Below are 25,676 nucleotides of genomic sequence, written 5' to 3'. Positions count from 1 at the left end.
TCCTGGGGACATCGGCAAGGTGACACCAGAGCACAGACCAGAGGGGTGTTCATGGTCCTGGGGACATTGGTGAGGTGACACCAGAGCACAGACCAGAGGGGTGTTCATGGTCCTGGGGACATTGGTGAGGTGACACCAGAGCACAGACCAGAGGGGTGCTCATGGTCCTGGGGACATTGGTGAGGTGACACCAGAGCACAGACCAGAGGGATGCTCATGGTCCTGGGGACATCGGCAAGGTGACACCAGAGCACAGACCAGAGGGGTGCTCATGGTCCTGGGGACATTGGTGATGTGACACCAGAGCACAGACCAGAGGGATGCTCTTGGTCCCCAGCACTGGTTTCCCTCCTGTGTCACAGGACACACAGACACAAGACAGAAGCCTGCTGGGACAGGCAAGGCTGCTACATGCCAAGGGAGGGAGCAAAAGGCAGCAGGTTCCAGATGGGCTCCACGGGCACCGCAGCCCCACGCTGGAGACAGTGGGAACTCCCTTCATAGGCACTTGTTCCTCCAGTCTCGGGCACCCTGGCTCTGCCTGTGAAGCTCCAAAGGCACACGTTGGCTGCAAGGGATCTCACAAACTCCTACTGGGATTGCAGAGGGCCTGAGGGAGCCCAGCACCGTGTGGATGAGATGGGGTTTGGTCCCAGCCTCCAACTGGCCCAGCTTGTTTGGGCATGGCTGGGCTTGATCCACCTGGCTGGGACAGCAGGGCTGCTCTACCCACCGTCATTCCCAGCCCAGATTCCCTTTGATCCATGAGATGAGCATGTTGTCTGAGCTTTGCCTTCTCTGAAAGCCATCTCAGATGGCAGGAGCCAGGCAGGAGCCTCAGGAACACAGGGGTTCGGGGCTGAGGGACTGCACTGGGGGCTTGGCAGTGATTCAGGGCTGGGAAGAGGCAGCTAAGCAAGGACAGGGCAAGCGGAGCAGGCCACCAGACCTGCTCTGGAAACTGGGCTGGGACCAGAAGAAACCAGGATCAGAGGGAACTGCTCAAGCTGGAAGTGCTGCTCCAGCTGAAAATAAAAAGCATCTGCTGCAGGCAGTGGCAGGTTCCCTTCCAGGACAAAATCCCGACTGCTGAGTGCAGGATTTTGGCCGGGCCACTGTTTGCAGGGTTTGCTCTGATAAACACACACATCCCTGCAGCAGAGCAGCTGAGCTCCTCGGAGGCATTTCCCCAAGGCTGGATCCCCGCTCCTGTGCCCTCACTGATCTGCCCAAGCCTCCCTCCTGCTCTTACACACTGCCTGGGTTGTAGCAGAGCAGGTTGAACTCCAGGTTTTCATCCCAGTGGCGCAGCAGCACGAAGAGCTGCTGGGCTGCGGCTCTCACCGCGGCCAGGCTGGATCCCTGCGGGAAGCGCTGCCCGCTCAGCCACACGCTGGCTTTGGCGGCCACCAGCTCCCACTCGATGAAGAAGGAAGCCGAGCTGTGCTCCAGCCAGGCCAGGGCCACAGCCGTGGCCCACAGCATCCCCTCAGGCTCCGTCTGCCGCTGCAGCTCCACGGCAGCGAGCAGCGCCTGCAGCTCGGAGCTGTCGGTGTCCCAGCCGCGGGCGCTGCCGGCCCGGCTCGGAGCGGGGGAGGAGAAGCTGCGGATGGTGATGGCCGGGGAGGGCAGCTCCTGCTGGGCTTGCAGCGCCCTGGAGAGGCTCTCGGCAGCGCTGCCCGACAAGTGCCGAGGGCGGCCGGCGCCCTCCAGCGCCGCTCCCTGAGCCGCGGCCCCGGCGGGGGAACCCTGCCCCGGCCCGCTGGGGAGCGGCAGCTCCTGGCCGGAGCTCAGGGTTCTGCGCTCCGAGGAGGAGCTGCTCCTCTTGGTGCTGCAGGAGCCGGAGGGGCTGAGGGACAGGCGGTGGCAGGCGAAGGGCGATGTCCACTTGAGCTTCTCCATGGGGATGTTGACGGCGTCACAGAAGGCAGAATTCAGAAGGAAGGCACCGCAGGCCAGCTGCAGGGACACCTGCAGGCACAAAGGGAAGCTCTGGCACACCAACAGCTTGTGGGTAGCTCAGGAAACAGGCGTGTATGGATGAAACAGCTCCCCATCTCTGAGCAGGTCACGGTTGTCAGAGACAGCAGGATGAAGATTAGGGGGATCCTCCTCTGCTCCCCTGCAGTGACCACACAACCCCAGCAAGACCCAGGGAGGAGCTGCTCACCAGGGGGAGGTAGTCCATGCTCTCACTGTCACCCTCAGAGCCCGCTTCGCTCCCTCTGCTTGGAGATTTACTCATGAAGCCTTTGGCAGCTCGAACCAGCAGCATGGTTTTGTTGAGGGTCAGCCTGTGAAAGGAGGAAAAGGTGTCCGTGACCTCTGTGCTCATCCTGACACCCACCCTCCCCTCCAAAGCCATCCCTGCTCCCCAGACACTGGCACCAGTCCCAGCTCCCGTCCTTGGGGATCCCTCCTCTCCTCCTGGCTCGTGTTCACATCAGACCCAGCAGGTGAAAGGCACCTGCTGAGGTCAGGGGAAGGTCAGGCTGGTTCATACCTGGCAGCAAAGAGCCTCTCGATGGATTTTTGGGCCTCTGCAGAGGAAGCAGACAGGCTGTGGAGTGGCCCTGGGGAGAAACACAGTGCTGGAGTTACAGGGTGCTGCAGGGGAGCAAAGGGGAGCAGAGTCAAGGGCCTGGGGCATGGGATTGTTTGGCTGCTGAATCTTTGGCAAAACCCTTCCTCTCCCTTCGCCTCATTTTCCCTACATGGATAATAAAATTCCCACACCTCTTAAAAATGAACCTGGGGGAGATTTATACCAAAAGCCACATCAGGTTCCACCCTTTGCACCTCAGAATGAGTCAGGCCCTGTGCTCACAAACCTAGTTTTAGGTCATAATTTTTATAAAATTCCCCAAAACTCAGCAGAAGCCCAAAGCACAGACTTGACAGAGCTGCACAGTGCCAGCAACTCTTTCCCTACCTTCAGGGACACGGCAGCGCTCCCAGGCAGACGAGGATGGGGTGCTGGAGGGTGAGGGGCTGCTCTCAGCATCTGCAACCGAGGAACCACATCAGCAACAGCCCCCAGGCAAAAGCAGCACCTTCCCTCCCTCGGCATGATGGGGTTAACGAGGCTCTGTCAATTCAGCTCCGGCTCTGACAGTGCCAGACAAGGTCCAATCCAACTCGTCTTCATTAGTGGAGGATTTGGTGACAAGTGAGTGTCTCACATCCCCCCTGCCTCTAATTACACCCGTTTCATCCTTCGTGTTATCCGTGGTACGGCTGCCAATTAACTTCCCAGCACTGTCAGCAGCACGACCTGCGATTTCAGGGCTTGGGGAAACTGAAGCTTCCTGGCCATTTAAGGAGACGAGCCCCAGCCTGACACGTGTCTGGTGAGCACCGTATGCAAAGGGGAAGGCAGAATTTAAAAAGACCAGAGAAGGTGTCCCAAAGCACTCAGATCTCTAACACCAGGGAGGAGATAAACCCCAGGAATCTTACTCATGCTGTAAAATCCGTAGTCTCCGTTCTGGCCACACGCTGACTGAGGACGTCCAGGGGAACAGCCATGGTGCCTTCTGTTTCCTGAACTCTTCTGTTTCCTCTGGTTGCCTTGCCTGGATGTTGCCCCTTGGCACAAGAGAAGAGAATGGCCAGTGCTAGAGAGGGACTGGCACACACACAGTGACAATCAAACCACAGAATGAGCTTGGTCAGGAAATAGAGTGACACGATAAGGAGGAATGGCTTCAGACTGGAAGGGAAGTAGGTTTAGATGGGCTATTGGGAAGAAATTCTTTGATATGAAGGTGGTGAGTCCCTGGCACAGGTTGCCCAGAGAAGCTGTGGCTGCTCCCCCTCTGGGAAGTGTCCAAGGCCAGGCTGGACAGGGCTTGGAGCAGCCTGGGATAGGGGAGGTGGTGGCAGGGGGTGGAATGAGATGAGCTTTAAGGTCTCTTCCAACCCCAAACAATATGTGATACTGTGGTCATCTCTGGGCATCCAGACCTCAGAGAAGACCTCCTCCCTGGCCATGGGAAGAGCTTCTTGCCACCAACAGCTTGGCCACGGCCTTGGGCATGGGTCTGGTGCCAAACCGTGCTGTGGCTTCACAGGGTTTGCCCTGAGAGAAGTTTCCCAGCGACACCTTCCGTGCCAGGCCAAGGCTGCCCACCCGTGCCAGCCCTGTACCTGTGTGGGTGTACTGCACCAGGGTGGGCAGGTAGGAGCTGGTGCTCAGGTCCACGGGCACGAAGGCTGTGTGCTTGCTGATGACACTGCAGGCCTTGCTGGTGTGCACAGCGCTGAGCTGGAACCGCCGCCCAGAGCCTGCCACGGGAGGGGCACTGGGCTCAGGGTCCATGGGCTCCCCCACCCTCACACCCAGCCCCCAGACCCACCTCCCTGCCTGGGGATCCCTGTATCCCTCTAAACTCTGCCTCCTGCTGCTCCTGCTCTTGTTTTGCAAGCCCAGAGGCTCCTCCACTCCATGGAGGACAGAGCTGACATGGCCCAGGGACATGTGTGTGGCCCAGGGACATGTGTGTGTGGCCCAGGGACATGTGTAGCCCAGGGACATGTGTGTGTGGCCCAGGGACATGTGTGTGTGGCCCAGGGACATGTGTGTGGCCCAGGGACATGTGTGTGTGGCCCAGGGACATGTGTGTGGCCCAGGGACATGTGTGTGGCCCAGGGACATGTGTGTGTGGCCCAGGGACATGTGTGTGTGGCCCAGGGACATGTGTGGCCCAGGGCAGGGATGTTTGGCTGCTGCTGCAGTTGGATGCCACTTCCCAGCTCCAAGTGACCAACTCTTCAAAAATAACCGTGTTACCTCGTGCATGGAGCAGAGGAATCACGGAATTGTGGAACGTCCTGAGTCAGAAGGGACCCTCAAGGATCATCAAGCCCAACCCCTGCTCCTGAGGAGTGGGAAGGAACGTGAGCTTGGGAATGATCATGTGCAGCAAGGCTGCAGAAGCAGGAGAGCACAAGGCAGCTGAAGGGGGCTGTTATTTGGGAGCTGCGTGAGAAATTCCCTGATATTTCACCACCAGCAGCTTTTGTTTTCACTCCAGAGGCTGCTGAGACTGCTGGAAAGCCTTCCCAAGGCTGGGCAGGGCCTGCCTGCAGCCAGCTGTGCATTACCATGCTCGATTTCACACTCCCTCTCAGCGAGCTGCTCGAAATCCTGGATGAGCGACTTGGCTGCCAGGTGGTGGAAGGTCTCACTCCACAGGTCTGTGTCACCATCCTCCTGCCTCCCCCGCTCCTGGAACAGAGGGTGGATGTCAAACGTGACTTCCCAGTGCACGGGCTCGTTGTTCCTCAGCCCCTTCACCACGGCCTTGCAGAGGGTCCTGGGGGAGCGCGGGGAGCTGCAGGTAGCGCCGACATCCAGGTCCTGGGGCTCCCAGTCGGAGGAGGTCTCTGTCTCAAAGGTGAGGGATGGATGCTGGGCAGACTCTGCGGAGAGGGGAGAGGAGGATCATTAATCACCTCCCCAGGAGCTGAATTCCCCACTGACACCGCAAAACCATAATTAATCCTTCCCAATTTTCACAGACTGGCACGGGGCGCGATGCCACCAAACCCCGGCACGGACAGGCGAGGCTGGCCATGCTCTGCCTCCCGCAGTTACCCAGATCCGCGGGGCTCCGGCTGTCTGACGAGGAGTGCAGGCTGGTGCTGGCATCGAGCGCTTCCCAGCCCCTCGCCGGGGGCTCCTGCAGCCCGTCGGGGGGTGCCGGGGCGGCGGTGTCGTGGCAGGAGGACACAGCGCTGCGCTGGAGCAGCGCGGGGCGCCGGGCGCCCGGGCCGCGGGTCCTGGCGGCGGGGCCGGGCGGGACGGCCGGGAGGGGCTGCGAGCAGAGAGAGCAGAGGTTAGGGCTGGATCCAACTGCAGCCAGTGGCACAGACCCGCTCTGTGCCCTCTGATCCCTGTTCAGACCTTCTCTGTCCCCTCTGCTCCCTGTTCACACCTGCTGTTCCCTCTGATCCCTGTTCACACCTGCTCTGTCCCCTCTGATCCCTGTTCAGACCTTCTCTGTCCCCTCTGATCCCATCTGCTCCCTGTTCAGACCTGCTTAGTCCCCTCTGCTCCCTGTTCACACCTGCTCTGTTCCCTCTGATCCCTGTTCAGACCTGCTTAGTCCCCTCTGCTCCCTGTTCACACCTGCTCTGTCCCCTCTGATCCCTCTGTTCCCTGTTCAGACCTGCTCTCCCCCCTCTGCTCCCTGTTCACACCTGCTCTGTCCCCTCTGATTCCCTCTGCTCCCTGTTCAGACCTGCTCTGTCCCCTCTGCTCCCTGTTCACACCTGCTCTGTCCCCTCTGCTCCCTGCCCGACCCCAGCGAGGGATGCAATCACACAGGTCCTCCCCTCTGCCCGTTCCCGGCTGGGATCCGTGCCCAGACACTTCCACCAGACCCCGGGGTGTCCCCAGGGGACCCTGGCCCCAGGGGCTCCTTCCCCAGACATACAGAAGGTGAAATATGAGTTTCATCCCTCCAGACATTTTAATGACTTCACTTGGGAACCAAAGAAAAGAAGAGAGACAGAAAGATCAAGGACCAGTTGCTTAGTAACGAAAGGAGAGAGGCGCAGGGGATGGGAGAAAGGAATTTTTATCTTTTTATCTTTTTTTTTTTCTTCTTTTATGAGACTGTTTCTCCACTTTCAGGAGATGTGAATCCCCCACTCCAGCACCTCTGGTCCCACATCCCACACAGATGCTCCTCTCTGCAAGCTCTGGGTTTTATCCCTGTCCCCAGGGCTGTGGGAAGAGCTGTCTAAAACAAACAGATTCTATATTCCTAGGACATCACCAGCAAGGGACAGAGGTGGTAGGGAGTGGGGGGTGGAAGGATACTTTCTCTGAGAGACACACAAGGATATGACCTCCACCGCCACCTAAATTTTGTTGTTCTATGACACCACCAGCAAAACTGGGAGCCAGGCAGCTCCAGGTGTGATTTACCAAGCTAATATTGACACATCCTGCCAGACCCTTTCCACTCCAAACCTGCTCCTTCTCCTGCCCGAGCTCTCCTCCCAGCCACAGGCAGCCAGCTGGGAATGGAGCTGGGGGTTTAAGCTGCCTGTGGCTGGCACTGACCTTTCCCTCCCAGCATGGCAAGCGTGGAGATGAGCTGAAGGCTTGGCTTCACACCCCTGAAAATGTCAAGCCCTGGCAGCAGGACCAGGAGCTGGGAGAGCTGCTGGGAGCCCTGGCAGCAGGAGGGATAGCAAAACCAGGCTGCATTTAATTAAGAGCAGGCTGCATGCTGTTAACCATTTAACCATGGCCTCCAGAGGGGAGGCAGTTCCACCCCTGCCTGCATGATGAGGGCAGGAGGATGCTCCGGGGACCTTCCCAATACAGGGAATTTTGCCAGTACCCCTCAAACCTGCTTGTTCTTGGTTTTGATGCTGTTCACCACCCTCACTGCTGTAACCTGAGGGCAGAGGTCTCATCCCTCCCTGTGGAGCCCTGGCCCTGCTTTCCCCTTTGCCCTCAGCTCCCCTCCCACCCCTCACCCAATGATCTGTAACCCACAGCAGAGGGGAAATGAAAGTCCCTGATATCCTGCTCCAAGTTTCCATGGGAACACAAGTGCTGCTGGTCCTCCCAGCCCTGCAGATGCTGATTGCAGAGCAGAGCATCCCGGCGATGCCAAGGATGAGAGAAAACTATCCCCACCCTTCCCACAGATCAGCTGAAAAATCTGCCCGAATTCCACCTGCTGCAGGCAGGGGACAAACCCCTGCTCAGCAGATGGGTCATCACACAGGTCACATCTCATCCCAGTGCTGTGTAAGACTGTGGTCCAGCTGGGAATCTGCTTTGGTACCAAATTCCTTTTCCCTGCCGAGCACAGAAGTGCCACAGCCACGGGGAGAGTTTGAATCCTAAATTGTAGGGAGATCAGAAGGACCAGAGGAGCAGCAGGTGAACCATAGGCCACTAAAGGGAAGGGGAGCAGGTGAAAAGCAGGCTCCCACGGGGAGGGACCACTATGGGACATCAGGATGGCACTCTGCTCCCAGCTTGGCTCGTTTCCCCAGCGTTTGTGATGTGCTGCAGAGTTATCTAATATCTCTATCTGTTATCTCTATTATCTCCATTATCTGTATCTATTATCTATATCTATTGTCTATATCTATTATCTGTATCTATTATCTCTATCTGTTATCTCTATTATCTATATCTATGTCTATTATCTATATCTATTATCCATATCAATATTTTAGGACTACTGTGAGCCAGGCCCTTTCCCTCAGCCTCTTATCCACCTGATATTTTCCTGCTTCTCCTTGCTGGCTTCCACCTGCAGGCAAAGCCTCTCGGGGGGCTCACCTACCTGCAAATCCAGCTGCCAGGGCTCGGGGCTGAGCTGCTGCAGGTCCTGTAGGTGGGTTTTCCGCAGGGGGTTTTTCACCAGGGCTGTGCCAGGGTCGCTGGCTGTGGGCACCTTCCTGCGAGGCTCGTGCTCGCAGATTTGGGTGGTGCTGTACGCCCGTCTCCTGGACAGAGCCTGCACGTCCATCCCTGCAGGGAGGGAGACAGGATCAGCTCCACTCTGGAGTGGGATCAGTCAGCACCACGCCCCTGGCTCGGGGTGGGAGGCAGGGAGCCCTCCCCAGGGTCCTGCCAAAGCTCAAGGGGCCACACTCAGCCCTGCAAAGTTTTAAGCAAAGCGATGAAACCACAGAAGGAAATAGGAACGCTCAAAATTCCTGAGGATGTCAAGAGAGCAGGTTGGGAAGGTTTTGTCTGAGGAGTTTTCAGCCAAAAAAAGCCTGACTGCATTTCCCCAAACCTCCCTGGAGAAGACAAAGGGTTTACTAATGAAATTTAATTAGTGCAGACACGCTCTTGTCAGAGCACGACTAAAATCTGCCTTGGAAAGACACGATTTCTCATTGCTTTTGACAACTTTGAGGGGATGCACAGTACAGCTCCTCTCAGAATAAAAGGGAAGAACATCCCATGAGTAACAGAGGTTTCCCCAGCTCCGGGGTGCAACCAGCTGCTTTGTGCCACATGCTGCTGCCACAAACACCCAGCCAGGCCATGGTGGGGAGGAGTGATACCCTGGAGAAAGGGCTTTGGACCCATTCCCCCTCTCCAGACTGGGAAGCTGGAGGTACTGCAGCTTTGCAGGTACTGGGATGGTCTAGCAGAGCTACCCATTTGCTCTCTCCACTCCTCCTCCCACTGCTTGGGAAGCTTGTAAATAATTATGTGGCTAAAGCTGCTTTGAAAAATCTCCAGGGAACCCAGCTCACCAGGGCTTCCCTTGATTTCCTGACAGGTTTGGATAAAACATCCAAACCAAACAGACTTGCTCAAGCCTCAGGAGATCTGTCATCTCTCCTGCAAACTCCTCCAGCTCTTTGCAGCTGGAGACATGTATAAATCAGGCAAAAAAATTGGGGGAGCAGTGACAGAAGCTTGATTAGAGAGACAGGGGCATCACCCCCGCGTGTACAGAGGAAAATCTGACCCGTGTCCGTGTCCGACTCTCCCCCGGGATCTCTGCCCACGCCCAGGTGGTCGGGGGAGGGCTCGGTGGGGCAGGAGCCCTCCGAGTCTCTGGAGTGGTTCCAGCTCTCCAAGCCTGCTCCCTCCTCCTGGGAGTGGAAGAAAACAGAGCTGCCCGACTCCTGGGAGTGCATCATGCTGTACCGCCGCCTCTTGTCCTGCGGGGAAGCACAGAGAGGGAACAGGTCCCACCACCCTGCCTGTCCACGGGCTCCCAGCTGGGACAGGCTGCACCAGCACCCTCAGCCTCCAAAACTCCCTCCCACCACCTCCCTCAGGACACAGCTGGGGAGCAGGAGACACCTTGCACACCCCAACACCCCCTGATACAGGAACAGCCCCACAGACTCACAGATCTGGGGTTGGAGAGGAACAGGGAGGTGTCACAGACGATGCTGTAGCTGACCAGGCGGTCACCAGGGAACAGGCACCTGCTGCTGGCAGGGGACACCAAGACCTCGGTGCTCTCAGGAAACACCCACTCCACGGACACATCACTCAGGGCCGGTGCCATGGCCTTCTTCAGTGACCTGATCATCTGCAAAGGGCACGGGGGAGAGGTTCAGCACCAGCTGGACACAGTGGGAGCCATGGTGCACGTGCCATGTGCTGCAGGGAAGGGGAACATTCCCTCAAACAAACCCATCAGCTGATTCCTGCCCTCTCCTGACAGTCTGCTTCCTCTTAGGCTACTCTGACGCCCATCCCAGCACCCCCATCTCCTTGGCACAGTTATATTTGACAGAGCTGGGTTTGTGGTTGGTCTTTTCCAACCTAGATGACTCCATGATTCTGTGATTTTTTACCATGAGCAGATAGTGATGGAGCACAGGGCTGATCTCACACATGCTCCCAGCCCAGAGCAAGGTGGGAGCTCATGGCCTGAGGGATCTTTCTCTGATATGAGGCAGCATTTCTTGCTCCCCTCCAGCACTCAGGAAACGCTCTCAGCCTTCACTGAGCCCCAGCCCCGAGCCCAGCACTCATACACTGATATTTTTGGAAAAGCTCATTGCTGGCACAAGCCACAGCCAGAGATCAGCAGTGCTCTGCCAGTGACACATGTGGAGAAGAGCAATACCCGTGAATACCTCACAGACAAACCTCCCAGGGAGCCATCCACACCAGCTTCCCTGCATGCCAAGGGAACTGAACACCAGATTTAGAGACAGAACAGCTGAAATATTCCCTATTGTTCCCTGCTTTTTCACAGGCTTGGGAAGACACACCAGGCTGTGTTTTATAAGGCCTTTAATTGACGCCTCAGACTGCTGAAGGCACCGAGCTGCACAGCCTGCAAAGCTCTTATTAATAGCTCTTATTAAACACCTCTCTCTTCACCGTCTTTGCTTTTAATTTACATCAGAAATGTTGATGCTGTTCTGTCTTAGACAGGTTTTTGTGTGCTCCAGGCTCCTGCAGAGGGTGGAGCTGCCGAACTCCTCCTTAAGAGATCAAGAAGGTAGGAGCTGGCTTTTTGGAGATATTTAGGAGCTAAAGACCCAATTCTCTCTGGGTTTAGTCAAGCAGCAGGTGACAGGCTGGGCTCTGTGCATTCACCAGGGGACAGAGCCATCCCTAGCCCGCATTTGAAGCTCACGGTTTTACTCTTCATGGGGAGAGAGGGAAAGGAGAGGCTTTAAAGTCAGCTTAACAAGCAAAGCCATCACAGCGCCTTCCTCTCGCTCCAACCTCGAGTCCTTCTCGCCTGAGCAACGCCAGGGCTGAGCCCGACTTCAAAACTAATTGGCTGCTTTGATGCCAGTCCGTGCGCCCTCGCCGTGTCTGAGGCAGAGCTGCCTTTGCAGGCAGAGCTGCTGCATCGCGGCCCCACGGAGGGAACGCAGCCTCCCACCCCCTCCGACGGGCACAGGGATGCTCCTCATCCCTCCCGCCTGCTGCGAGCGGGGTGGGAAAGTGTCAGAGTCCAGGACATCCCTCTGGCCACCCTGGAGGGTTTGGAGACCGGACAGGGGGTCTGGGATCTGTCCAAGGAGCTCAGCCAGCCTCACACAGAGCCCAGGAGGACACTGCCTCTGATCCCTGCCATGGCAGTGAATGCCCACATTGTATGAACAATCCCAAGCAGAAAGAACTCAAAATAAGCAGTAGTTAGTGAATCACAGAGTGTAAATGTAGAATCTAGGATTTTTAGTATATAGGTTTGAAGAGGCAAGATGGAGGAATTGGGGAGTGGTCCTGTCCTCCTTGTTCTTGTTCTCATCCCCCATTTTCTGCTGAGTTGGATCACCAGGATTGGTTTAGAGTAGAAATGACATGTTAACATAGGTAGTAAGTATTGGTAAGGTTTTGTAAATCAAAAGTTCGTTGTGGGCAGTGGTTGGGTCAGGGGACCGTACAGAAAGCCCGGGACCCTCTGACCTGCCCAGTCCTGCCGGGGTCCTGCTCTGCTGGGGACGCCCTGCAGAGCTGAGACAGAGCTGAGAGACAATGAAACAATAAACAACCCTGGAAACACGGACTGGCAGACTCAGTTTGTCTTCTCTGGCTCTGGACCTTTTGGGCAAGAAAAGCTCAAAAATCCTACAAACCTCAGGGAACAGCAACCCCGAGGAGAATCTCAGGGAAAAGCAGCCCTGAGAGGAAGGCAGGGCCGGGATGGGGAATGAACCTGCTGGGAGCCTCCCCCTCGCCCCCCGAGCATCGTTCCAGCCCCTCAGGGCTGTACCTTGGGCTGCAGCCTCTCACCCTCCGCCACGAACTCGGGGGTGCCCCTGGACACGGCAGCCAGACCCCGCACCAGCCTCCTGCAGGCGTTGGGCCCCACGCCAAAGCTGTAGCACCTGCAAAGGGACAGGGAGAATCAGGATGTGAAGGAAAAGCCAGCCCCGTGTAGCTCAGACACTCCCTCAGGCAGAAACTCCTCCTGGCTTAATCCCACTGCTGTGCCCAGCAGAATAAAGCAGCCTTTCTTTTGGGTGGCAGGAGAGTTGGGAACTTCCCAGTGCCTAAAGGGGCTCCAGGAGCTGGAGAAGGACTTTGGACATGATCATGGAGTGCCAGGACAAGGGGAATGGCTTCCCACTGCCAGAGGGCAGGGTTAGACTGGATATTGGGAAGGGATTCTTGGCTGGCAGGGTGGGCAGGCCCTGGCACAGGGTGTCCAGAGCAGCTGTGGCTGGCCCTGGATCCCTGGCAGTGTCCAAGCCCAGGCTGGACAGGGTTTGGAGCACCCTGGGCTATGGAAGGAGTCCCTGCCCATGGCAGGAGGTGGAATGAGATGGGTTTTAAGGTCCCTTTGAATCCAAACCACCCTGGCGTTCTATGAACCACCAGCCCCCTCCTCTCAGCAGACCTCAAGCCCCTTCCCCAAAGACCAGCCCTCAGCAGTGACACACAGGGGTTCCCAGCAGGATCTCAAGCCTTCCCCTCCCTGCAAACACAAACAAGCTGCTTTGCTCTCAGTTCAGCTCATTTCCCTGCTGGCTGTGGTCAATAGCACTAAATATCCAGTAATTATCTCTGCTTGCAATGAAAAGAATCGTTTTCCCAAGGAAGGAGGACCAGGCTAGGTGAGACTGCTGCCCCTGACTCCCAGGTCTGTGAATCAGGACTTGGTCTGGGCTGAAGGCTGCAAGTCAAGCTGGAGCCCAGGCAGGGAGGGTGGTGCCAGGTGGGGATGGATGTGTCAGGAAGCCAGGGGGATGGGAACGGGTGGGATACGGCATTCGGGCAGGGCAGTGGATTGCTGAGAGAGAAAGCACCTCCAGCAGCAAACTGCATCTGCACAAGGGGCTTTTCTCCTGGAGGGTTTTAATCCTCAGCTGGCTGCAAATCCTAGGCCAGTCTCACACCCCTCCTAAATGAGGCTCTGATCTTCTTTTAAGATGGGCCATGCCCAGGACTCTCCCTCCCATGGTCACACGAGACCACGCTCCAGCTCTGATTGCATTTAACCCTCCCCTCCAGCTCGGAGAGAGCGAGGGTGGGATGGTGGATGGTGGATGGTGGTGGGATGGTGGGATGGTGGATGGTGGATGGTGGATGGTGGATGGTGGATGGTGGATGGTGGATGGTGGATGGTGGATGGTGGGATGGTGGAATGGTGGATGGTGGGATGGTGGATGGCGGAATGGTGGATGGTGGGATGGTGGATGGCGGAATGGTGGATGGTGGGATGGTGGATGGTGGGATGGTGGATGGTGGATGGTGGATGGTGGGATGGTGGATGGTGGATGGTGGATGGTGGATGGCGGAATGGTGGATGGTGGATGGTGGGATGGTGGAATGGTGGATGGTGGGATGGTGGATGGCGGAATGGTGGATGGTGGGATGGTGGATGGCGGAATGGTGGATGGTGGTGGGATGGTGGATGGTGGGGTGGTGGATGGTGGAATGGTGGATGGTGGGATGGTGGATGGCGGAATGGTGGATGGTGGGATGGTGGCATGGTGGATGGTGGATGGTGGTGGGATGGTGGATGGTGGATGGTGGGGTGGTGGATGGTGGATGGTGGGATGGTGGATGGTGGTGGGATGGTGGGATGGTGGATGGTGGATGGTGGATGGTGGATGGTGGATGGTGGATGGTGGATGGTGGGGTGGTGGATGGTGGATGGTGGGATGGTGGATGGTGGGATGGTGGATGGTGGTGGGATGGTGGGATGGTGGATGGTGGATGGTGGATGGTGGATGGTGGTGGGATGGTGGATGGTGGATGGTGGGGTGGTGGATGGTGGATGGTGGGATGGTGGATGGTGGGATGGTGGATGGTGGTGGGATGGTGGGATGGTGGATGGTGGATGGTGGATGGTGGATGGTGGATGGTGGATGGTGGATGGTGGGGTGGTGGATGGTGGATGGTGGATGGTGGATGGTGGGGTGGTGGATGGTGGGGTGGTGGATGGTGGATGGTGGATGGTGGATGGTGGATGGTGGATGGTGGATGGTGGATGGTGGATGGTGGGGTGGTGGATGGTGGATGGTGGATGGTGGGGTGGTGGATGGTGGATGGTGGATGGTGGATGGTGGATGGTGGATGGTGGATGGTGGATGGTGGATGGTGGGATGGTGGATGGTGGATGGTGGATGGTGGATGGTGGACGGTGGATGGTGGATGGTGGATGGTGGATGGTGGTGGGATGGTGGATGGTGGATGGTGGGGTGGTGGATGGTGGATGGTGGATGGTGGATGGTGGATGGTGGGGGGTGGAATGGTGGATGGTGGATGGTGGATGGCGGAATGGTGGATGGTGGATGGTGGATGGTGGGATGGTGGGGTGGTGGATGGTGGAATGGTGGATGGCGGAATGGTGGATGGTGGGATGGTGGCATGGTGGATGGTGGATGGTGGTGGGATGGTGGATGGTGGATGGTGGGGTGGTGGATGGTGGATGGTGGGATGGTGGATGGTGGGATGGTGGATGGTGGTGGGATGGTGGGATGGTGGATGGTGGATGGTGGATGGTGGGATGGTGGATGGTGGATGGTGGATGGTGGATGGTGGGGTGGTGGATGGTGGATGGTGGGATGGTGGATGGTGGATGGTGGATGGTGGATGGTGGGGTGGTGGATGGTGGATGGTGGGATGGTGGATGGTGGGGTGGTGGATGGTGGATGGTGGATGGTGGGATGGTGGATGGTGGATGGTGGATGGTGGATGGTGGATGGTGGATGGTGGATGGTGGATGGTGGATGGTGGATGGTGGATGGTGGATGGTGGATGGTGGATGGTGGATGGTGGGATGGTGGATGGTGGATGGTGGATGGTGGGATGGTGGATGGTGGATGGTGGATGGTGGATGGTGGATGGTGGGATGGTGGATGGTGGATGGTGGATGGTGGATGGTGGATGGTGGATGGTGGATGGTGGATGGTGGATGGTGGGATGGTGGATGGTGGATGGTGGATGGTGGGGGGTGGGATGGTGGGATGCCCTCTACACTCACACCTCTGTGCAGTTACAAACCCACAGAGCAGCTTCCCTGATAACCCCGAAGTCTGAGAGATGGAAGAGGAATCAGGATTTCTTACATTTTTCTCATGTTTTGTGCCCCTTAAAGAGGCAGAAGACAAACCAGAACAGCCTGTGATCAGGGCTGGGGAGCCAGGCTGGGAGCTCATGCACAAATTAGCTGCTTTTTACATCGCTCCCTTTCAGCATATTCAATTCCGCACAGCCCCATCCTGGAAGCAGCTGGGGCCAGCCCCAGATGTGCTTTAAAAAAAAATTGAAAAAAAAAAAAAAGCAAGGAAGATTGTTGGCGTGTCAATCTCTCCTAGCAGGAAGCATCAGCCGAGAGCTGTGAAGTTGTCAGCTCAATTATCCTCCTTTTGATTGTTTAAAAAGCATCTGAACTTCTGGGATCCGTTCCAAATCCTTTGAGGTTCTCCCATGGCTCACAGCAGCAATCTCTCCTGCCTCTGCCTCTGAAGTGGGGACGTCTGTGAGATGGAGCTGTGCCTGACGGGAGGCACATCCCAGCCCATTTCTGGCCCTACCTGGTGGCGCAGGAGTGGCCCCGCAGCAGCTCCAGAACCTTCCCGGGGTTGCTGACGGCCCCGGCCGTGAGCAGGAAGAGCAGCCGGGGGTGGCCCCTGTGGAGGGGCTGGCGGATCACCCACTTGAGGGGGGACAGGAGGTTGATGCTGCCCATATCAGCCCGGATGCTCCTGACGCTCTGGCAGGCAATGGCCAGGCTCTCCTGCCACGGGAACAGTGGAATTGTCAGCACCAGCACCCTCCCAGCACCGAGGAGAGCCACAGGAGAGGCTGGGGGAGTTGGGCTGCTCATCCTGGGGAAGGGAAGGCTCTGGGAGACCTTAAAGCCCCTTCCAGTGCCTGAAGGGGCAGGAGGAGTTCTTCTGGGGAGAAGGACTTCGGACAAGGGCCTGGAGTGACAGGACAAGGGGGAATAGCTTTAATCTGAAAAAGGGCATGGTTAGATTTGGTATTATAAGGGCATTATTTACTTTAAGGCTGGTGAGACCCTGGCACAGCTGTGGCTGCCCCTGGATCCCTGGCAGTGCCCAAGGCCAGGCTGGACAGGGCTGGGAGCAGCCTGGGACAGTGGGAGGTGTCCCTGCCATGGCGTGTAAATCTCTCCCCACACAAACCAGTCTGTGATTCTGTGGCACACAGAATCACCTCTCAATGGGTGAGAGGTGATACTCACATCTCCTACTTCTCACCCACCTCACAATAGGCCTGGCTGACAGGAAAGAGGGTCTTGAAGGTGGATCCAAACCCAATGACATTGAACAGACACGCTGGCATCAGGCTCTTGAGGATGACCAGCAGGGCATCCTGAGGGGTGGAAAGCAAACAGACATCAGCACACTTGGACTCTCCCTGGCTGCCCCAACTTCACCAGCAAAAGCTCTACCCAGAGCCATCCCACCTTCTTCCCACCTTCATCTGACAACAAACCAACTGCTTCTTTCCATATGACTCTGCTCTTTTCAAAGCCCCCTGATGATATTTGGGACCCGAAGCAGTGAGGAAAATGGGGAATCTTTGGGGGAAAAAAAAAAAAGACAACAAAGAACTGAACAATTTTTTCTGTTTGTTTTTAAGGGATTCAATTTGTGCTGGCAACACAGTGCTGCAGCACAGAGCTGGTGGGTGAGAAGCAGAGTGTGAAATTGAGAAGTGCGACACGCAATGCATCTCAATGCCTAAACTAGAAGAAAATAAACAAACAGCTTAAAGTTACACAAAAGGAAAAGCCTCCCCCATCCCCAATTCTCTTGTATTCATAGCTGGCTTTAATTAAAATAACTGTGAGACGACAGTTTTAAGCTATTTTCTTTACCAGAGGTGGTTATCTAACGTGCCTATTCCTGGGCTTTACATAAGGCAAGAGCAACTTCAGTTGTCACAGGGATATTGTGGACAAGTCCAGGACAGAGCTGGTGATCACAGCAACTGGGCAAGAGCTGCCTAAGGAGCTCTTGAGCTTGTAGGAGCAATTATGTGGCAGGAGAGGAGGCCCATTTAAAGCAAAAGTGTTTATTTAGAGCAAAATGTGAAGCAAAGTGCTCAGGAGCAGCTCAGTTCTATTTAAATGCTGATCAAGGCAGACTCCTGCCAGTCTGCGGAGGGCAGCAGAAAGCCTCGAGCCAGCCCCTGGAGGAGCTGCCAAGGTCAAAGCAGCAAGAGCAGCCTCCCCGGGCTGTCCTAGCAGTGGCAGAGACCAAGTGACCACAGAGGGACACAGCAAACCCCCTGCCTGGATGCAGCAGGGATGTGGTGCCAGGTCAACCCAGCTCCCAAATCCTGTAAGGCTCAGCAAAACCACAGAGCTGGAGCACTGAAAATCACTGGGATAATGCACAAGAACAGGGCTGCCCTTTAACAGGCTCTGGAGTGCTTGAATCCAAGCTGTTATCTCAAACCTACGAGGATATATTTATACCACTGCTCCCAGATGGCTCCTGGGATGCTGGCTCTTCCAGATCTCAGTGCTGACATCCCATCTTGGAACTCATTACAAGGGAAAAAATACAAATTTCCAAATATTTCTCTAAAAGCACTTCCCAAAATGGGCAACCAATGCCTGCTTGCTGTTTCAGCAAGCAGAAAGATTTATTGCTTCTTATGGTAAATATTGATCTTGATCCTGTTGCACTGCATAGCTATATGGCAACTCAATAAGGAAGGATGTTTGCTTCTAGAAAAGTCAATTCCCAGTTATTAGTGCAGTTTTGCCAGCGAGAGCTATCACAGCCTGGCTCTTCTCCCTGGCTGCATCAGGGTGGGAAAGGAATTGGCTGCAGGAAATTTAAATCCCTGAATTTTCCACTCCAGCTGCTTTGGAGCGGTGCCCTCCTGCTCCACCCAGGCCCTTCCATCCCTGAGTCCATCCCGAGGCTGCACAGCTCCAGGACCTGTCATGCCATGCATCCAGCCAGCTGAGGATGATGCAGGAGGTTCCACCAACCAAAACCCACCCAAACCCTCTCAATACAGCCCTTGCTGTGAGGTCCCTGGTGTCTGTGAGTGACAGACAAGGATGGGACACTCAAAAGAGGGACAGTGGGTTTCTCCCTTGAGGTATCTCCTCAAAAATCTCCTCCAAATATTTTCTCCAGAAGGGGAACAGCCTTTTTCCTGTTTCTACAGCCCTCCTGCAGTGGGGCTTCCATTTCAGGACCTTTCAGAGAAGGGCTCTGATCCTGCAGGTCCCATCCCCAGGGGACAATCCTGCCTCCACAGAGACTGCAGAGACTGTGGTGCCCAAACCCAGCCATGCTGGGAGTTGGAAAGCAAAAATCCACCCTGGGATAAGATTCCCAAACTCCTAAAGATGTTGGGGGAAGGGGGTACCACCCCAGAGATATCCTGCTCCCCTTGGGAACAGCCTCCCTATCCCAGGGGAGGTGCTGCAGGGATCTGCAGGTTCCTCAGCATCCCAGTCCTTGCTGCTGAAGGTGTCTGTCCCTCTTTGGCAGTTCCCATGGAAACTGGAGGCAGATGGGAAAAGAGATGTGCTGGAGGATGGACAAGCTCAGGAGTGGGTCCATGGGAACCTCAGGAGGTTCAACAGACCAAGGGCAAGGTCCTGCACCAGGGCTGGCCCTGGGTAAGAGCCACACCTGACAGGGGAACCTCACACCCACAAAATATCCTGACCAGGCTATTTTTTACCCAATTATTTAATTTTTATCTCGACACGACTCCCATAACTATCCACCAGGCTGCTGGTGTTCACTGGTGTTTGGGAAAGGGATGTCTCCTGTTTAAATAATTTCTGTGGGTTCACAGAGGTGCCCACCAACAAAACCTCTCCTAATGCATGGGCAGTACCTCGCTCCCCTTGGAGCTCCCTGGAGGTTTCCTGCATCACCCAAAGCCCTCCTGGGGACAGGGAGAACTGGAAAAGGGATGCACAAGTCATGCCAGCAAGAGAGGAAAATAGAATTTTGCATTTTATGTGCTGATAGGAGGAAAAGGAAGAGAACTGGGGGGAGTCACCTTTGCTGGAGGTAAGAACAAGCTGAGATGGCTGAGATGACTAAAATACAGCCTAAAATTACCACCCCCCATCCCCTGGTAATGAACACTTATGAACCCCCACTGCTCCCTCTCTTCATCCCTGTGGACAGGCGGGTGCTTCTCCCCCTGCAGGTACCTTGGCACGGTCGATGCTCACTCCACTCATGCTGCTGCTGCAGTCCACCAGGAAGATGAACTCTCCCTGGGCTGCCTGCAGGCCTGGCTGCACAGTCCTCAGGTCAGGGCAGAAGTTGAGCATGACGACTGCGTGGTGGGGGATGTCCTTGTTCAGCCGCTTCCTGATGATTTCCATCTGAAGGAAAGCAGGAGAGAGCTCAGAGGTTGATTTTTTCCTGTTTCAACTCGAGAGGACTCAGAGAGGGCTAAAACTGTGAGTGCATGGCCTTTTGCAGGCCAGAATCTGCTTTTTCTGGTCACAGAGGGGACAACACCAGGGTGGGCCAATGTCCAGGTGTCCTGTTGTGTCCATACCCACAAGATTCACCATCCCCAAGTGTCCAAGGCCAGGCTGGACGGGGCTTGGAGCAAGTTGGGATAGTGAAAGGTGTCCCTGCCCACAGGAGGGGTGGGACAAGATAAGCTTAAAGTCCTTTCTGCCACACAATTCTGGGACTATATGGAGCAACTGCACGCTCAGATAAAAGCCTGCAGAAGAAATCAAAAGACCTGGCCCTACCCAGCACCTTGCAAAACTGATTCTCCAAACATTTCATTAGATCCTTCCCGAAAACCTGGTTCATTAGCACAGCTTAGCATCCCACCAAGGCACACCACAAGTTTTCTCCACGGTCACTCACTAATGAAATGTGAGATGCAGCCCTTGATCTGCTGTATTCAGCACTCCAATTCATTCCTGCCACCTCTGGTTTGCTGTTTGCTCTGCCCATTTCTTTTATCCCTTTTCTTTGTAGGGATTGAAAGGCTTTGGAAAGCTGAACCGGCTGAGGTTCGGTAGGAACCTGCGTGATCTCTGCACTGCACACAGCTCCAATGGCTCTCCGCTTTTTCTCTCCTTCTATTTCAAGTATTCATTACAAATGGGATAAAATTAAACTGGCAGAAACCTCTTGTGATGGGTTTATAATGTGCTGTAACTTGTGTATCAAGCAGTAATGGGTTCACAGCCTCAGCTGCTTTGGAGGGAGCTCCAGGACCCCACATCACCCAGGCCGTGGCCTTTCATCCCTGGGTCTGAGTGTGAAAACAACTCAGCACCACCTCAGTCCTCAGGGGCTTTGTTTGCCTCTTTCCTCCTCTTTCTGGCTGCTTTTCTCCTTGATTTCACAGGGAGTAAACCAGACCCCAGATAACTGGGCTTGTTTTCTGCAGCCATGAGTCACATTCCTCATTCCCCAGTCCATGAGCAGAGGACCAACCTTTGTTTTCTAAAACTTCCTAACTCTCTGTGGCTCAACACACACTCACACAAGCTCTGCTTTCAGCTCCTCTGCCTGAGTGCTGCTTCTCTGACCCAGTGAAAAATCAGGTCCCACTCACAGGAATGAGCCAAGCTCCCACTCATCCTCCTGCCTTTCCCTTCTATGCTATGGGGTATAAATTAATCAGCTGCTGAGAAATCAAAGGCTTTTTTCCATTTCCATTTCCCTCCAGCCTATGACATTATTTTCTTTAACAACTTCTCCAGTTTATCACATTCCAGACTGGAGTATTCCTTGCTGCCTCTGTCCAAATACTGAATCGTGGCCCTGGCCCTACCTACAGAACTCCCAGGAATGCTCCTGGGTATCCATGACAAAAATTTCCTGTGTGATCAGGATGAGCCCATGTTTGGGGATTTCTGACTGACTGGAGGGAATTTTACCTGCAAATCTTCAGTAAATCTTCAGTAAAGAATCTTCAGAGGAACTGCTATAGGTCAGCCAGTAAAGAAAACATCTCCTCACCTCCCTTCCGTTCCCCCTCACCCATTATCCAATTACAGTAAACTAATCAGATTTTGTTGAGGAAAGTTGATTCCAGCATGCATCCATCCCCACCAACCTGCAGCTGACAGCATCCAAACCTTTTGCATAACAAACTGAGGGAGGAGAATCAATTATCATTTACTGCTGAAATTTCTGGGCTAATTTAATTTAAGCCAAGAAGTGGCCAGTGTCCTGCTCTGAGCAGCAGCAACCCCTGCCCATCATCTACCCCAGGCATTCCAGGCATTTTCTGCAGTTGTTTCCCAGTCCTCCTGGGGCACAGGTGGCTTTCCTGCGGGGGAAATGTCTCCAGAATGATCCCTCCTTAGATAATTTGACATGCTAAAGACGCAGAAATAATTAGGGAGCCATCCGAGGCACGGCGTGGGAGTTTCATCTCGTTCCACCTGCCACACGCCGAACACAATTACAGGAGACGCCTGCCGAGCCCCAGCCCTGCCAGAGGGAGCTGCGGGCAAGGGGAGGCAGGAGAGGAGGGGAGGCAGGAGAGGAGGGGAGGCAGGAGAGGAGGGGAGGCAGGAGAGGAGGGGAGGCAGGAGGGAAGGGAGGCAGGAGAGAAGGGGAGGCAGGAGGGGAGGGCAGGACAGGAGGGAGGCAGGACAGGAGGGGGGGCAGGACAGGAGGGGAGGCAGGACAGGAGGGGAGGCAGGACAGGAGGGAGGCTGGACATGAGGGGAGGCAGGACAGGAGGGGAGGCAGGACAGGAGGGGAGGCAGGACCGGAGGGTTGTTGACAGTCTCTGCTGAAAGGAGAGATGTTAGCAGTTAGCAGCACCCCTGCAGCAGCTGTGGGGTGTCTGCCAAGAGGGACCCAGATCAGAGAGTGGAGAAGGGGTTTGGGGGGAGATGAGCATCCCTGGGCACACAGGGGAACCCTGGTTGTGTAAAACAGGAGCTGCCTCCCCAGCCCCAGCTGTGGGCACACAAGCATAGCCTGTCCCATAGGGGAAGACGCCCACCCTGGAAATCCAGAGGGCTCTGAGCTGTCTGCTCCTCTCTGCTGATCCCAGACACTCCAGAGTGCTGGGCTGTCACTCATTCCTTCAGAACTGCTGGAAGATGAGGCACAAATCCCAGCACAGAGATTTTTCTCTTTGCTGCTCCGCAGAACAAAGAGAAGTCTCTCCTACCTTGTCTTCAGTTTCAGCTCATTATTCCCAGGAAAATCACTTCTTTCTCTCTGACAGCTACCCAGAAACAGTAAACATTTACCGAGCAATTAAAAGAATATTTTATTCTATGTCATTGCAATAATTATAATACCCTTAATGCTATCACAATGCACCTCTCTAATTATGCTATGCTAGACTAGCACTAATTATACACACAATAACCATCTCAGAGCTCCTTCCCCTCTCAGTTTACCAGCAGCACTGCTGAATTTTCCCCTCTTCCTCCACACAAGCCCCTCTCTGAGGGAGGATGCTGCAGGTCTCATTGGGACAGTGTAATACCTGATGCTGGAAACAAGGAATCATCTTCTAGCTCAGCTCCAGTCCATGGAAAGCCTCGGCTAACACCTGCAGCTTGTGTTTCTCACCTTTTTCTTGGCACTGGGATCCTTCTTAGTGCCTTTAATGAAATCGTTCTTCCCCTTCAGGTGTTGTTCGTACTCTGCAGGGGTCATGTCACCCTCTTCCATTAAGACATGGGGCATGTGGGGCTCTGGAAATGCAGAGAACTGTGTGAAGAACAGCTGTGGTTACACATTGGGTGTGGCAGAGATGCAGGCACCCTTGGCTGGGAGAACAGCAGGATCTGTGAGCTTGGGGAGCTCAGCAAACCCTGACAGGGGCCAGGAGAACCCCCTGGGAAGCCCAACCTTGACAATATCTGCAAAACCAGCACTAATCCAGAGCTACAGATGAGGATCTGAGGAAGGGTCAGGACCAGCAGAGGGGAAGCAGAGCCCACCTACCACTCGGGTGGATCAGGATCTCCACGGGCCTGTCGAAGGTGTGCTTGTTGGCCAGCGTGATCACGATGCTCTTGGCAGAGCGGGCCGAGGGGTCGGCGTCCGCTCGGATCTCGTGTGTGGGGCTCTCAACTCCTGCCCGGGCAAACCCAGGGGTTGGGAGGGATTGAGGGTGGGGGAGACCAGGAAGAAGAGATGACAAGGAGGCAGAGGACAGGAACCCACATTAGCATCAACCTTGTACTGGTAAATCCACCCCAGCACAGTTAAGTTGCCATCACAGATTTACACTGAGGGGAAGGAGCGTGGACATTGCCTGGGGAGGTGATAAATCATCCCCAGTGCTCCTACCTGCCAGCAAACACGGCCCTCTGATCTCCAGGTGGAAGCTGAACTCGTACTCAAAGGGGTTGGTGGCCTCAGTGTCCAGCAGCTGAGCCAGGCAGAACCTGCTCCCTTGCTCCAGGCTCCCCAGTCCGCAGAAGAGCTTGTCCCTGCCGGTGAGATAAATCCCAATAAACCCTGTGAACGTGTTCTACCCCCCCAGGAACTGCAGGTCTGCCAGAGGTAAAGCCTGACACTCTCCAGCTACCTGCAGCTCCTGCTCAGCCAGCCCTGCATTCACCAGGATCAGTCCCAGACTGAGCCCACCCCGTGGTTTCCCATACGTTCGGAGCTGGTGGCTGGAAAAGCTGCTGGCACTCTCCAGGCTGGGCTGGGGGACCCTGGGGACACACACAGCCGGCAGAAGGACCCTCACCACCCCGCTGGGCAGTGTCTGCAGCTCAGAGGAGGTGCTGATGAAGATGGAGACACTTTCCAGGGGAGGAATCATGCCCAGGTTGGCCACAAAAACAATCCTCTCCAGGTCCTCATCCATCATAATCCTTCCTGCAGAGAGATTGGACCGTGCCAGGTATTGCAACCACGGAAAATGCTCCTTTCCAGGCCTCCCACACCCCAGCCCTGGACCAAACACCCAAAGCCACCCCCACTGCACCCATCAGCTTTGTCTAAAGAGCCCCGGCTTCCACATCCCTCCTTTGGCTGCCCAGAAGCAGCAGTGCCTTCCAAGCTGGATCAGACTGACACTTCTGGCATGAGCCCCACAACCCTTCAGCCTCCAAAAGGAGCTCCCTTGGTGCCACAGCACACACCAGCCAGCCATCCCCTGTCACCTCCCCACTCCCCTTCCGCTCCTTTCTCCCCACATTCCCTAAAACACCCTCAACCCCCTCACCACTTCCATCCCTTCCAGGAGGGAGGCTGCAGCTGTCGAAGCAGGAGTCATCCATCTTGGCTTTGTCTTTGATCTGCACTGTCACGGTGCGCCGGGACGTGGCCGCCTCAAAGCCCACCACAGCTGTGCCCTCATCCAAGGGGTACACAAAGAGCCCTGCCAGCCAGGAGGGGTGTTAGCAACACCCACCCCTCCCCTGCACCCACCAGCCAGGTCCCTCTTGGCACTTCCCAAGTGGGAAAGAAAAATCCAACTTGTGGGATTTTTCACATCTAGAAAGTTGTAGGCTTGGACACACAATACACTTGGTTGTGCTTCCCACCAGCATCTAAAGGTTGAAGGCACGCACAGAAACTCAGCACTGCCTTATCCTGACTTTAAAGTCCCCATTCCAAGCTTCACTCCTTCAAACTTGCCTTCCAGAGCCTGGGGGTCTGGGTTGTGGTAGGTGAGCAGGGCTGTCATCCCCAAGGCATAGCCACTGACACAGGAGGTCACCTCGGACGCGATGAGGGGCAGCTGGGACAGGGTCACCCGGTTAATCAGCCCTGGCATCTTCCTGGGGGGCTGTGGGTGATGGTGGCAAGCTGGAGAGAGAAAGGTGAGGATGGATGTGGAGCCCCAAGGGCACAAAATGATTGCATGGCTCTGCCACCTCCTTCTGAAGCCCTGAGGACAGAAACAGGAGTGACCTGGGACAGGACGAGACCTGGGTTTGGTGACTGCAGGGATGGGCATGGAGCAAGACCCCGGTGGGAAGACACAAGGAAAACCCTTGCCCCAAATCCCCACTGGCACAAGGGAGGAGGTTCAGATTAAACCTCCCTGGCTGGGGACAGACAGGTCCATGGTCCCCAGCTCCCACACTGATGGGCAGTCTCTCCTCTGGGAGTCTGGGCAGAACAAATTAACATCTTTTTCTGTCCCTCTTTCTCCTCATTATCCTCCAAACCAGCAACTTGCTCCAGGATAAGACTACGATCATGAGAGTTTTCCTTTCTTCTGGAGAAGGAAGAGAAGGCAGGCAGAGCCCTCCCGTGCCCTTGCCCATCCTCGTCGTGGCTGATTTCGGGGAGGCGCCGCTGCTCTGCTG

The 25,676-nt window shown here is 55.5% G+C and overlaps 1 protein-coding gene across 1 annotated transcript; it reads right to left on the bottom strand.

The window, feature by feature from the left end:
* VWA5B1 (von Willebrand factor A domain containing 5B1) lies at positions 1-25,153 on the bottom strand. The gene is made up of 21 exons (XM_063417432.1): positions 25,000-25,153; positions 24,584-24,739; positions 24,012-24,234; positions 23,695-23,837; positions 23,347-23,478; positions 22,969-23,093; positions 19,599-19,775; positions 16,661-16,771; positions 15,967-16,169; positions 12,195-12,309; positions 9,858-10,043; positions 9,468-9,663; positions 8,322-8,509; positions 5,600-5,819; positions 5,107-5,424; positions 4,150-4,287; positions 3,460-3,588; positions 2,933-3,004; positions 2,504-2,573; positions 2,171-2,294; positions 1-1,971 (listed from the first exon to the last, which is right to left on the bottom strand). Exons 1-21 carry the CDS (start codon positions 25,136-25,138, stop codon positions 1,249-1,251), a joined length of 3,888 nt encoding a protein of 1,295 aa, XP_063273502.1. The 5' UTR covers positions 25,139-25,153; the 3' UTR covers positions 1-1,248.
* Positions 25,154-25,676: the final 523 nt, after the last annotated feature.

Source organism: Prinia subflava, chromosome 21 (assembly GCF_021018805.1).
Source record: "Prinia subflava isolate CZ2003 ecotype Zambia chromosome 21, Cam_Psub_1.2, whole genome shotgun sequence".
In the NCBI taxonomy this organism is placed as follows: Eukaryota; Metazoa; Chordata; class Aves; order Passeriformes; family Cisticolidae; genus Prinia; species Prinia subflava.
Note: the sequence above shows the minus strand (reverse complement) of the source record. Positions and strands in the feature narration are given on the sequence as shown.